The 14,736-nt window shown below is 36.5% G+C and overlaps 2 protein-coding genes across 4 annotated transcripts in view; both read right to left on the bottom strand.

Moving 5' to 3' along the window:
• Positions 1-14,736, bottom strand: part of CLINT1 (clathrin interactor 1) — a 78,203-nt gene that overhangs the window by 25,443 nt on the left and 38,024 nt on the right. For all 3 annotated transcript variants that reach the window (XM_023218823.2, XM_023218824.2, XM_023218825.2), the window contains 4 exons: positions 6,402-6,506; positions 5,695-5,791; positions 3,173-3,281; positions 2,043-2,207 (listed from right to left, as the gene is read on the bottom strand). In XM_023218823.2, coding sequence (XP_023074591.1) covers positions 2,043-2,207; positions 3,173-3,281; positions 5,695-5,791; positions 6,402-6,506 — 476 coding nt within the window. The remainder of the gene's footprint in view (positions 1-2,042; positions 2,208-3,172; positions 3,282-5,694; positions 5,792-6,401; positions 6,507-14,736) is intronic.
• LOC111547173 (histone H2A.V-like) lies at positions 9,985-10,706 on the bottom strand. The gene has a single exon (XM_023218826.2). It carries the CDS (start codon positions 10,638-10,640, stop codon positions 10,254-10,256), a length of 387 nt encoding a protein of 128 aa, XP_023074594.1. The 5' UTR covers positions 10,641-10,706; the 3' UTR covers positions 9,985-10,253.

Below are 14,736 nucleotides of genomic sequence, written 5' to 3'. Positions count from 1 at the left end.
CAGCCTGGCTGACAGCTAAACCCTGTCTCTACTAAAAATACAAAAATTGGCAAGGCATGGTAGCTCCCCCCTGTGGTCCCAGCTTCTCAGGAGGATGAGGCAGGAGAATCACTTGAATCCGGGAGGTGGAGGTTGCAGTGAGCTGAGATTGCACCACTGCACTCCAGCCTGGGTGACAGAGCGAGACTCCTAAAAAAAAAAAAAAAAAAAAAAGAAAAAGAAAAAACACAGGCCGGGCACGGTTGCTCACACCTATAATCCCAGGACTTTGGGAGGCTGAGGTGGGCAGATCACAAGGTCAGGAGATCAAGACCATCCTGGCCAACATGGTGAAACCTCATCTCTACTAAAAATACAAAAAATTAGCCGGGCGTGGTGGTGGGTGCCTGTAATCCCAGCTACTCGGGAGGCTGAGGCAGGAGAATGGCGTGAACCTGGGAGGCAGCGCTTGCAGTGAGCCGAGATGGTGCCACTGCATTCCAGCCTGGACGACAGAGCGAGACTCCATATCAAAAAGAAAAAAAAAGAAAAGAAAAAACACAAAACTGCTAATAGTGATTAGTTAAGTCTGAATAATATAAACCATGAACAATAACTTAGCAAAAGAATGTGATGCAAACACACAGGATATCCAACTCTACCTTTAATACAGATGCTGCAGTTAGTGCATTTGAGTTTGAAAACGTATTCAATTTTCTAAGTTTAGCTGATATAATTATATATCATACTGGCAAAAAGAAAGATACAAGCAAGAATAGTGTGGAAATAAGTTTCAAATAGCAATTTCTATTAAAAACACATTAAGCTGCTATAACTACTTTGAAAAAACTAAAGAATAAAATTACTGCTTGGGTAAATAATCCAAAAACTTCAGACTTCCCCGAATAGAAACTCCAAAACATTATTTATATGCTTTAGGAGAAATACTTTTGCCCAATTCAAAAACCGACTTGTGGCTGACTCTGGTTGCACTGCCTATGAATTAGCCCTGTCAAAAAAAAAAAAAAAAAAAAGAAAAAGAAAAACCTGACTTGCATATGATGTTTCAATATAAAAAAGGGAATTTTTCTGCTGTTAGAAACATCCTTAAACAGCTAACTAAATGCAGTATTTTTTCTTTGAGAGCGGAAAGCAGAGGAACAAATGAGTAAGTATATTTTATATGTTAAGATTTTTACTTGGTTCCACTGAAGGAGATACGAGACCTCAATATAATCCAAATATAAACATATATGGGTAGGGGGAGCTGGAGAGCCTCAGTGAACAGCTGCTAAGATACACAGCACTGGCCTGTCTGCATATACACAAAATGACCAAGAGATTGTCAGAGCTCACAGAAGACAGAACAAGTCCAAAGGGACATGCCGTGAAAGACAGTTCTGATTTTGTGTATCTGCTTCAAGCACCTATGCCCTATTTTAGAGAAACTACATTATTACATTAAAAATAAACATGAAAGATGAATGTTCTAGCTGCTCTTAAATGTACTGGGAAGAATAAACAAAGCAATAGGCCTAGATGAAAATCTGAGAGTACTGCAGTCATCTTTTTTATGTCAAATTATGCAATGCTTAAATAAGGAAAGAGAGACTGAGGCTAGAATGACTGACAGGAAGCTTATCTGGTTTGGGCCAAAAATACAGCTAAATTGATTTCAAATTAGAAAGATGAATCTCCTGATCAAACTTTATATTTTTATACTCTAAACTCTAAGTTATAGAAACTTTCTTCCCCCTTCTTTTTAAAAGAATGGTAAACCTAAGAGGGAAGGGTATACATCTGTTTTAATCTCTGTATGTCACCACAAAGTACACATTTAATCAGCCATTAATGGTTAAAATCCTATTGCCAAACCCACAAGTTAAAAAATAGGAAGATTCATGTGATAGTAGAAGCCAAAATTAGTACTGTGTGTATTTTAGTATTCTATGTATTCCTAGAAAAGAAAATTAGCATTTTGGTCTTTGGTATTTCACTGATTCTTAAAATATACTCAAGAAGTTAAGCTGATGCTTAGGTGTCAGCTTGTCTTTGATACTCACTGTATCTGAATCCTCCAACACTGTCTGAGGAAACCCCAACATATTTGTCTTTGTTCTTCTTTGCTTTCTTTCGCTCTTCACGAAGTCTGTCGTCATCCTGGGCAAATTCAACTAATTCCTTCACCTTCTGTCGAATATTTATACCTTGATCCTTGCCATGCTCATCTATGAGGATGGTAAGAGAGAAGCAAAACCTAAGAATTCACTTAATATGTATCAAGCTCTTTAAGATAAAAAAACAGACACAAAAACTTCAACATAAGAAACCAACTTCAATATTTAAAAAAACAATAAAAAGAAGCAAGTTGTGCTATTTAACTTTGTCATTTCCTCCTCAGCAAATTATAAGTTCTAAAATGGAATTTTGGCTTATAAGAGCATGTATGTAAAGATGAACTAAAAAGGACCACAGACAATGGTACTATGCAAGGTCAATTAAAGATTCAATAGAAAGGATTACTGATGATGACCACACAAAATAAACATATCCATAAATGCTACTGTGTTTTTCTATCATATTTTAAGAAAACAAACCAAAGGAAGAATCACTTTAGCATGTTAATAACTGAAAAGCACACAAATGTCTTGGTTTCTCCAGTACAAGTCTGGAACACTAATTATCAGGTTTTAGTGTAGCTCAAAAACTGAATTTTTAAAGTGCTTACAACTGGGGTATGCTACAAAATGAAATGTGCTTCATTCTCCAGCCTCTTTCACATTCAAAACACACTGTGGCCTTGCTGCCTTTGCACAGTAAATATTATTTGGTGGGAGGGAAAAAAAACCCAGCTTCAAACAGATGTGTGTGTTTTGGAGCTCTAACCTTTTCTTCCCATATGATTAAAGCTATTCCTTTATGGACACCACAGGGGACCAGTCTCCAGTGCATATTTTAATATAAACCCGAACACTCATGTTGTGTTGGTTCTGTTGTTATTAGCCAGTCTTTTCTGCAAGTTCTTGTCTTCACTAATTAATACTCTAGGGCCCCACGTCTTGGATTCTGCACTCGTCACACAACCAGCAACAGTCACATTCTAATTAGAGCAGAGAAGCTTCTAAGCTGGTTCAGGTGACTGACAACTCCAACTACTGTTTTAATTTGCTTATAAGGTTTTTCTATTGCTCACCTACAAAGTGGTAATTTTCCAGGGATCGTAAATCATAAATGTGTTCTCTGGCACTTGTAACAACACGCTCTGATCCATTCCTTATGAGGTAAGCTAGGAGCAGCAACGACTGTAAAAATACAAAGCACTAAATGATTTAATGAAATAAAGTCAGTAGAGCTTTGGTAAGTGGTTAAAAAAATAATTCTAACACAGCAAACAAAGAATCTTCATGCTGGTGGTGAGGTTTCTTTACATTAGACTCTAAACACTCTAGAACTTACATAATCAATTTGAAGTTCCTCTTATATTAAGCATAGTAAATAATTATAAATCATCTGGATACTATGTGTCAAAGACAAACTCTGATGTTCAAAATATCTGAATGTATGATATAAATAGACAATAAGGTTTTAGAAAGCTGACTCAGTTTTTACTTTTTATCTGAGCATTATGGAACTGAATTGCCAGAAATTATTTGGTAATTAAGCAATCCTATAGTATTTTCCCCAGATAAAATTTAATTTTGAGGTTAATTATGTGGCTTTTGTTTTAAAAGGTTGTGGCCAGGCTCAGTGGCTCATGCCTGTAACCCCAGCACTTTCTGGGAGGCCGAGGTGGGCGGATGACTTGAGGTCAGGAATTTGAGACCAGACTGGGCAACATGGTGAAACCTCGTCTCTACTAAAAATACAAAAATTAGCTGGCACAGTGGCCCACACCTGTAATCCCAGCTACTCAGGTGGATGAGGCACAAAAATCACTAGAACCCAGAAGGTGGGGGCTGCAGTGAGCTGAGCCCGCACCACTGCACTCCAGCCTTGGCGACAGAGAGACTGTCTCCAAAAAAAAAAATTTGTTACCAAATAATAATAACAATAATAATAATAATAGTAGAAAATTTTGCAAAATAGTGAGATGTCTTTACAAAACAAACAAACAAACAAACAAACAAAAATAGCTGGGTATTGACTGAGGCACACGCCAATAGTCCCAGGTACTTAGGGGATTGAGGCAGGAGGATCTCTTGAGCCCAGGAGGTCAAGACTGCAGTGAGCCAACGTCACGCCACTGCATTCTGGCTTGGGTGACAAAGCCAGACTGTCTCAAAAACAACCAACCAACAACCAACCCCTAGCCCCAAACTAAATTTTGTTAAAATGTAAATTTAGAATGACTGCTAATGGGTATAGGGTTTCTTTATAGGGTGACAAAAATGTTCTGGAATTAGATAGTAGTTACTCCTACAAAACTTTGTGAATATACTATATAATAAATTGTACATTTTGAACTTAACATTGCTTGGAACAAACCTCACTTGATTAGGTATATGAAAATCTAGTTAGGCGGAGAGGAGAGGGTGGCAAAAACAAAAAAAATCTAGTTAGGTTGGTAAAACTGAGGCACATAAAACCTCCTCCTACCAGTAATTTACAGCCATGTGTCACTTAATGATAGGGATATGTTCTGCGTAATGTGCCATTAGGAAATTTCGTGACTGTACTAATATCACAGAGTGTACTTACACAAACCTAGATGGTATGGCCTGCTACACACTGACGATCTATAGGACAGCCTATTGCTCCTCGGCTACAAACCTGTGCAACATTGTTACTGTAATGACTACTATAGGCAGCTGTAACACAATGCTGAGTATTTTTGTATCTAAACATAGAAAAAGTACAGAAAAAATAGAGTATTATAATCCAATGGGACCACTGTCATATAAGCAGACCGTCACTGACTAAAATGTCCTTATGTGGTATATATGACTGTATTCTTTAAAAAAGGAGTTTACCCAAGAATTAAAAAAAAACAAAAAGCAAAAAGCAAATTTAATTTACGATATTTCAATTATTTCATCACACCTACCATGCAACCTAAGGGAATGACACTGAATGTTTTCAGAAAAAAATAACATTAAAAAACATGAAACTAACACATAGATTTTCAATCCTAAAAGCCAAATTATGTCATTTTGGATAGTAAAGAAAAACATTCTGAAGAAGCAAGAAAATATGGTAGGTATAGAAGCACAGATGACTATATTACTATAGAATTCTGCATTATATGAGATCAGAACTAAGCAAAAGGAATCTGATAAAAAGTTCATAGTCACAAATTTAAAATTAGAATTACATTTTGAACATTTGTGATACAGAATACTGTGAGAATACTACCATAAATTAGGTAAATGTCTATGTAGATGACAAACCATTCAGACTGTGGTATTCATCTTAACTGCTCATACACTAAACATGCACACTACTATAGATGCATTATTTTTGACATGCATAAACATTTTAGTAGGAAAAATTTTAAGAAATAATCAACATTTAGAAGTATTAAGAATTTCTCATTCAGAACAGTTGTTCATGATGACTAGAAAATAGAACACAAATAACAAATCTATTTCTTTCATGTGTTTTCAATTATTTTATTCTAGGATTTAATATACTTCAAAACCACCTATGATATACACTTTAAATTTCTAGCATTTGTTTTCGACATGTCAAGTAATTAAAGCAGATTTGTGTTCATACCTTATAAACTCTTCTCCAATTCTTTTTGTTGTCTTTTAACATTCGTGACCAAAGCATGTTCATAAGTTCTGGAAATTGTTCATACATAAATGTAGCCCTGAAAAAAGAATCATTCTCTTTAAGAGTCTGCAATATATTAATTTTGACAGTAGATGGCAGACTTGTTCTAATTTGGTGTTTCCCCGAAGCATTTTTAAAAATTAATAAACATAATTCAAAAAATTTAGAAGATTATGTACTTCCTTGAAAATGTTTTCCCTATGTTTTATACACTACCTGGCACATATGTAAGTCCCACTAATTAATCAATACTTTGCAATTAATAATTTAATTAATATCATATTTTGTAAGCTCTTCATTCACTGATACAGTGTCCCAGATGTTCACAGAAAAAATTTTTTCTAACTTGCACTTCAAGTTATTTTATATGTATTTGTCAAAATTTTACATGGTGAGCTACAGCATATCTCAAAATTTAATTGAAAAAGATACATTGTGAGTTCCTTTTTTGAGCCAAATTTTTAAGGGGAATGGACTACATAAAACTTTCCACATTACTATCTGAACCTTTCTACATTACTATCTGAATGATTATGCAAAATTTATATTCTGGCAGCCAAACAGTTTAAATCTGAAAGCAAATTTCACATTTCTGTGTTAAGATACTTTGATTTTTTTCTGCACTGCTGAGTCAAATTATCACTTACTTGGCAATCTCTCCCATGAGTTGCCCAGAAGGTCCCCAAGGATCATCGTTCGTTGCCTCTCGAACCTTAGACTCGATCTCTGAATAATTCATAACCACATTGGTGCTGCAGAGGAAAAAAATGCACGCACATACGCACACAGATTAGCATCAAAACTGAGAAACACATGAAAACTTAATAATGACACTACAGGGTGTCTTAATGAGCTACCTCTACAGGGTGGGAGAGAAAACATCTTTTGTGCACAAGCTACCCCAAGGACACTACGTAACACACTTGTTATCTTTAGGCAGATTTTACTATTCCATTAGTCTTCAAGAATACAGATGAGAGACTGCATTAGAGTTGGCATAAGTCCAGTAAAAAATGGCTGAGGTCAAATTAAAAATTAAAAAAATGAACATGCTAGAGTCTATTATAAAACTAAGTTGTCAAGTTTCTTGACCAGATCTGGTTTACATGCAATGCAGGCTTATGTTTCCTGCTTATAGAAATCCTATAAATTAGGCAAAATTATGTAACAGCTAAACAGTATCTATATCACGTTTTTTAAAAAGAATAAATCAAAGATACCTACAGATGTTTAGAACCACTATAAATGTTGAACTGTAATCTCTTAGTCTTTTCTCGTTTACTCTATCATATGCACTTCTATGTCATATATTCACTGTAACCCTCACTTTTACTGGCTGCATAATATTCCATCAGGAGAATGTATGATGCACACTTAACTTTCCCTTAGGACTTCGGCAATGATCTGGGCCTCAGGAGTCAGAAAGATCTGATTCCAATCACTTACTATGTGACCTTTGGCAAAATTATTTTAATTATCTTAATCTCAGTTTCCTCAACCATAAAATGGGAATAAATAAGCATACTACCTCAAAGGCTAGCACAGCAAATGGTGTTTATTTAGCACAGTGTCTGACATACAGGAAGTACTCAGTAAATGTTAGCTATTATTACTATTAAATATAATAACCAACACCAGCCTGGGCAACACAGTGAAACCTGGTCTCTAAAAACAAAAACAAAAAATTAAAAATTAGCCAGACGTGTTGGCGTGCACCTGTAGTTCCAGCTACCAGGGAGGCTGAGGTGGGAAGATTGCTTGATCCCAGGAGGTCAAGGCTTCAGGGAGCCATGACCACCCAACTGTACTCCAGCCAGAGCAGCAGAGCAAGACCCTGTCTCCAAAACACAAAAGGTAATATATATAAAATAACCATCTATTAGGAGAATTTCAAAACATCACGTAATATTTTTATATGAAAGAATTTACTTTGGAAAAAATAAAATTAAGACATGAGATGACAAAATGGTTGTCAAAATGGAGTTTCTCATGCTTATATGAATTTAAGGAGTCAAAGACATTTTGAGAATAAAGAAATACTGCAAAACTGTGACATCCTGTAGTAGTATTCATTTGACATCGAAAGCTCCAATTATTACCAAACAATTGTTATAACAGGTGTCTGTGAATATGGTAATTCAATTCTTCCACTTAGCATTAAGTCTTAGAAATAGTGAAAAATCAGAATTTGGTAACTATTACATACATATACCCCACTTTTGCTATACGGCTTTTCAGTCATCAGAAAGTTCTATTTTTAGAACAAGGAAGGTTTGGTTGAAATTGGCACTCAAATCTCTTAAATTTCAGATTTATTGCAAACACTTCAATGTCTTCATGTTTAAAGAACAGACCAACAAACAGGTTTGGATCAAATTTTAAAGGAACCATTATGCATATAAGTGTGACTTGCCAAAAAACTGAATCAATCTGGCTTTCAGATTTAAATTCAGGACACTGTTCTTCTACGGAAGAAAAGCAAAATCCTATTATTTTCTTTCAAATCTTGGAGAAAACTGCCTTCTAAGATACCAATTAATGTGATAAAATAAATACAAATTCCTTCCCCAGGACTAAAATAAATCCATAATCTCCACTGCCCACCCCCACTTAAAAATGTTAGACCACTAAGGAATACATTTTCGTTAAAATCCAGTAATGGTTCTATTACAACAGTTTATGTATAAATGTAGAAGAATAAGTTTCCTCCTGATTTTATTAACCATGGAACCAAAATGAAACTAAGGCAGCCAATAACAGATTCACAATTTAAGATGCCACAAAAAGATGAATTTCAGAATGCTTTTGTTTATCCTGGTGGCTGAAGAATGCATGGCTTAGGCAGTTAAAAGTGTCAAAATGCAGCTGTAAAAATGAACAATAGCAATTAGGATTATAATTCACCCAAGCATTTCATTACCAAGAATGCACTTGAAATCTCTTTGCATTGTTTAATTTGTTGGAGAACAAGATGAAAGAAGTTAATCTCCAGTCCATGTACACGAAATATTTTTACCAGAGCCTTCGTAAATGTTGTAGCTTTCAGAACACTACTTTCCTTGTTCAACTGACAAAGGCCCATGGGTCAAATAAGAAAGGTTCTGTTTCCGTAACCCTTCACAAGATTCTTAGCTGAAGGCCTGTGTGAGTGCTGTGTTTAGAGGGAGAAGTGGCAGACATCCATAATCTAAGAATCTCATTTCTTTGGTTGAAAAACAATGGGAGCCATCAGCACATACTCACGAAATAGTTATTAAGTATAACCACAGAAGGATATGGCAAATACAAAACAAAAAAATAACAGAACGCTTACACGAAGAATCCAGATCTATTTTAAAGTTATTTTCCAGGCCAGGTGCAGTGGCTCCTACGTGTAATCCCCAGCACTTTGGGAGGATGAGGCAGGTGGATCACTTGAGTCTAGAAGTTCACTTACCAGCCTGGCCAACATGGCAAAACTCCGTCACTACAAAAAATACAAAAATCTGCTGGGTGTGGTAGCGTCTACCTGTGGTCCCAGCTTCTCAGGACACTGAGGCGGGAGGACTGCATGAGCCCAGGAGGTTGAGGCGACAGAGAACGAGACCCTGTCTCCTACTCCCCTTCTCAGAAAAAAGCTATTTTCCAATGAAGCTGTTGCTTTCAGAAACTGCAAAGAACCCCCCTCAAGATGAGATCTGATGGCATAAAGAATTCCAAAACAAAGTATTTTAAGCTTCAATTAATTCAGAAACAAACGTAAACTAAAAACAACACTGTATGGTTTGGCCTTATTCCAGGTCATTTAAAAATAACTATTTCTAAAAAGGTAGAAATGGTATTTTGATCCTTCCTTTCTCATGTTTTCTACCGCCCTCAATCTATGCCCTACCCACAATTCCAGTCACCTTTTTAAAAAAAACAATTCTTCCGTGCTAAAAATAAAAATAAAAATTTATGTCCAGATTTGAAAGGAAAAAAACGGCTTTTTAATTCTGAAAACTTCTGCATGGATGTTTTAAGAATATATCACAGACGCTAGAGGGGGCACTCTCAACGGTTTCTTAAACACACACACAAACAATCCTACAGACAAAGGTCTAGAATTTGAACTGCAAACAAAATTACAGAAAAAGGCACCCCCCTTCCCAGTAAATTTCATACCATTTAAACTAACACTACAGTCAAACAAGTGACTTACGGACTTTCACCAATCCTAAATTGAGATTCCTAACTTGAAATTTTTTTTTTTTTTGTAAAAAATGGTTTATGAATTCCATTTTTGTATAAAACACACGGGAGAAACCTAGCCAATCAACACACAACTGTCACCACATGAAAAGGTACTTTTATCAAACTTCGAGTCTAAGAACGTACAAATGTTTCTTTTATCATGTCTACAGTAATTGTCTATGCTTTTCCATTTAACTGTTGTTAAAAATTCCACATATCCCCATTATTTCTTCTGTCCCAGTTACAGTACAATGACAGGGAGGAAGAGGGTTGGTTAAAGCATCCCTCTAAGCAGTTTTCTGCTGTCCCTTCTTTCCAATCAGAGATTTGTGGATGTGAGGGATCACACCACCCCCAGCTATGGTAGCCTTGAAAAGAGAATCCAACTCTTCATCACCACGGATTGCAAGCTGCAAGTGACGCAGAGTGATACGCTTTACTTTGAGATCCTTAGAAGCATTACCTGCCAGCTCCAGCACCTCTGCAGTGAGGTACTCCAGAATCGCAGCACTGTACACGGCAGCAGTGGCACCCACCCTTCCATGGCTTGTGGTGCGAGTCTTCAAGTGTCTGTGGATGCGGCCCACAGGAAACTGTAGCCCAGCTCTCTGTGAGCGAGATACTGCCTTAGCCTTGGCCTTCCCACTGTCCTTTCCAGCTTTGCCTCCAGCCATGTTCTTGGCGCCGACTCTGCCTCCGCTGGGCCGCGAGCCCTCCCGCTGACGACCCGCTAACTTGAAATTTTATCTCTTTACACTCAGTTCTTGTTTTTTTAAAGTATAGGCCATTATTATGACCTTCTGTTGAAGGCTAAAAGTCTTTGGATACAGGCTTTTCTACTTACATTTCCTTTCATGTAATTATCATTATAACACTTAAGAAAGTAACCAAGAATACTTTGATAACACCAAAGAATTTTTCTGTATATTATTTTCAACCAGTTTGACAGTATTATCAAAAGAAAACTTGACCCACAAAATATCTAATGATTTTTAACATTTCTGCTGTCATCATCAATAACTTTTTATCTCTAGATTTTTATCTGTATTTCATCTCTGCAAACATAAACAGACATGAGAATGTAATAATGGAGGGAAAGTAAAGAAGAAAAATAACTTTTAAGAAATGCTGCTGTTTCACAAGAGAATGTAAACCAGGGAAAAAAAAAATGTTGCTGTAATTTTGACATTTCTTCACCAGTGTTAAAAAGTATCTGTAATTTTGAGAACAATCTAATAGTCACCAGAAAGTACAAAATGAGCCCTTCTCACATATGTTCTATCTAGGCTTACTCAATATATTAACTTTCTCTTTGCTTAAAACAAAAGTCTTGAAAATGAGTGACCTGAAGAGTAGGTTTCTCTGTCCTGATAAAGATAGGTAATTATTAGGATCACACTGTTTAAATTTAACAGTTACAACTACTGGGTAGTTCAACAGTATAACTGGTTAACAATACCGAATCTTAATGGACTCTAATATTAGGCCAAAAAGAAAGTTAACAGAGAGAATGAAAGATGGAATCACCAAAGAATGAAGAATACAAGAATAAAATCCATAGACACAATCATTATTGTTTATATTTATAAATCTGTTTATTGTTTCCACAGTCTTTTACCCATTTTCACATTTGCTTCTCAGAACACTCCAGCAACTTAACTCTGTACAACTCAGCAACACTGACTCACTAGATCTTTAGTGCCAACTGTGAGAAGTTACCATCCTCAAGTTTTGCACACACACTTTGATATGGTTTGGCTCCGTGTCTCCACCCAAATCTCATATTGAATTGTACTCCCATAATTCCCACGTGTTGCGGGAGGGACTGAGTGGGAGATAATTTGAATCATGAATGAAGGCGTTTTCCCTTATACTGTTCGTAGTAGTGAGTAAGTCTCACAAGATCTGATGGTCTTATCAGGGGTTTCCGCTTTTGCTTCTTCCTCATTTTCTCTTGCCGCTGCCATGTAAAAAGTACCTTTCACCTCCTGTCATGACTCTGGGGCCTCCCCAGCCATGTGGAACTGTAAGTCCAATTAAACCTCTTTTTCGTCCCAGACCTGGGTATGTCTTTATCAGCAGCATGAAAATGGACTAACATATGCTTCCACAGCTATGTAAACACAGCCAATATTCAGTTAGTCAAGGGTCAACTACTCAGTTTGTAAATTATTAGTGTTCATTGTAGCCCTCCTCTTTATTCCCCATTTTCTGCTTATTTGACTACTTGACACTCATATAATATAAAATTATTTTACTTGATAAGTTTCAGTCCAGTTTTTAGAGGCAGAATTGGTTAAAAGCTAAAACGAGGCTTTTACTTACAGATAGTCAATCCTTCTTATCTACATTAAGAATCATCGGTAATTATGCTACTACAAAGACACATGCACACGTATGTTTATTGCGGCACTATTCACAATAGCAAAGACTTGGAATCAACCCAAATGTCCATCAGTGACAGACTGGATTAAGAAAATGTGGCACATATACACCATGGAATACTATGCAGCCATAAAAAAGGATGAGTTTGCGTCCTTTGTAGGGACATGGATGCAGCTGGAAACCATCATTCTTAGCAAACTATCACAAGAAGAGAAAACCAAACACCGCATGTTCTCACTCATAGGTGGGAACTGAACAATGAGCTCACTTGGACTCGGGAAGGGGAACATCACACACTGGGGCCTATCATGGGGAGGGGGGAGGGGGGAGGGATTACATTGGGGAGTTATACCTGATATAAATGATGAATTGATGGGTGCTGACGAGTTGATGGGTGCAGCACACCAACATGGCACATGTATACATATGTAACAAACCTGCACGTTATGCACATGTACCCTAGAACTTAAAGTATAATTAAAAAAAAAAAAAAAAGAAAAGAAAATTACAGGCTTGAAAAAAAAAAAAAGAATCATCGGTAAAATAATTAACAAGAAAGAACTTGAGCAGTCCTTATTGATATTTTTTCCTCTTAAAAGTTCAAGAATATGCTTTGCTAAAACAGAACTATACACCATGGGAAAAGGTAAAGTATAGGTATAATGTACTAACTGCTAACAAAGGAATAAGGAGGAAACTGAAACAGATTGAGAAGTATTTTTCCCAGTTTGCCTTTTAAATTTCATTCCTTTTTAAAAAACTGAAGTCAGAGGAATCTATATTTTTAATATGGTTTCTTCTTTGTTTTAAGCTTATTGTCAAGACTTCGCTCACCCTGAGATCAGGCAGTCTTTTATTTGAGACCTCTAAATGTGTTTTGATATATGCATGCATACACACACCCATACTAAGATCATCAGAGACAGAAACATCTGGAGACAGAAATAAACATAACTTAGTTCCGAGCAACAATTTTAAATAATGGTATGTTTTTCTTTATATTAATATTTTCCTGTATTTTCCAAATTTTTTCAAAGTATTATATTGTAACCAAGGTTAAACTACTAAAGGCCACTAAAAATATAAGTACTGTATCATCATTAGCTACATTTTTAACTATTTATAGGCAAGTAAACATCATAGTAGACCACGTGAATATTATTTGTACTTCCAATATCTTGTTTTATCAGGTTAATAAGTGCAGCAAACAGTAACTAAAATATATGCATACACACTAAAATATGTACACTAAGTGCTATGTATGCAAAACCACAGAGAACAATTTAAGTACACAATTTTGGAATTAATATGATTTTTAAAAACTGTATTAGGGATGAATAATTCTTGACATCAAAATCTGTATTTAAAAGTCACCTTTTACCTCAATGCCACAAAGGTTTCAGAAAAGATACTTTTATAAATTAAGTGTTATAGAACAGTTATGCTCTTATTAAGTATTAATCTTCTTGATAATTTTTTAACCATAAAACACCCATAAAATTAACATTGTAGAATAGGGGTCCCCAACCCCCAGAGCTGCGGACCGGCCTGTTGGGAATGGGGCTGCACAGCTGGATGTGAGCAGCGGCAAGCCAGCATCACTGCCTAAGCTCTGCCTCCTGTCAGATCAGCAGTGGCATCAGATTCTCACAGAAGCGTGAATCCTGTTGTGAACGGTGCACATGAGGGACCTAGGTTGTGTGCTCCTAATGAGAATCTAATGCCTGATGGTCTAGGTTTCATCTGGAAACTATCCTCCCCAACCCCTGGTCTGTGGAAAAATTGTCTTCCACAAAACTGATCCCTGGTGCCAAAAAGGGTGGAGACCACTGCTATAGAAGACAGTTTCCTCAAGTAACAAAAGTCTTAAGCCAGAAACATTTGCTCTTTTTTTTTATGTTTCCATCCATAACATTACAGAAATAGTTTTAAGAATAACTCTAGAAGCTAGATAATGAACCTTGTGATATTCATTTTTTATCAGCGGAGACAGCCTCCACCACATTACCCTTATTTGCAAGTTGAACATTTTACAGGTTCAATGCTCATATTTTAATACCAAGTTATATCTCATTACAGTCCTGTGAAGAGTATCAAATGTACTGTCAACGGCCAAGAAGTCTACTATTCCTAAATTCAATAGGTAGATTACTTTCACTGTTAACAGAATATCTGGGGCTCTACAGAAATGATGTGGGGAGGTGGAAAAATTGACTCGTCCACATGGTGGGATATTCGCCACCCATTAAAAAAAAAAGTCTCGGCCGGGCGCGGTGGCTCAAGCCTGTAATCCCAGCACTTTGGGAGGCCGAGACGGGTGGATCACGAGGTCAGGAGATCGAGACCATCCTGGCTAACACGGTGAAACCCCGTCTCTACAAAAAA

Source organism: Piliocolobus tephrosceles, chromosome 4 (genome assembly GCF_002776525.5).
Source record: "Piliocolobus tephrosceles isolate RC106 chromosome 4, ASM277652v3, whole genome shotgun sequence".
Classification (NCBI taxonomy): domain Eukaryota; kingdom Metazoa; phylum Chordata; class Mammalia; order Primates; family Cercopithecidae; genus Piliocolobus; species Piliocolobus tephrosceles.
Note: the sequence above shows the minus strand (reverse complement) of the source record. Positions and strands in the feature narration are given on the sequence as shown.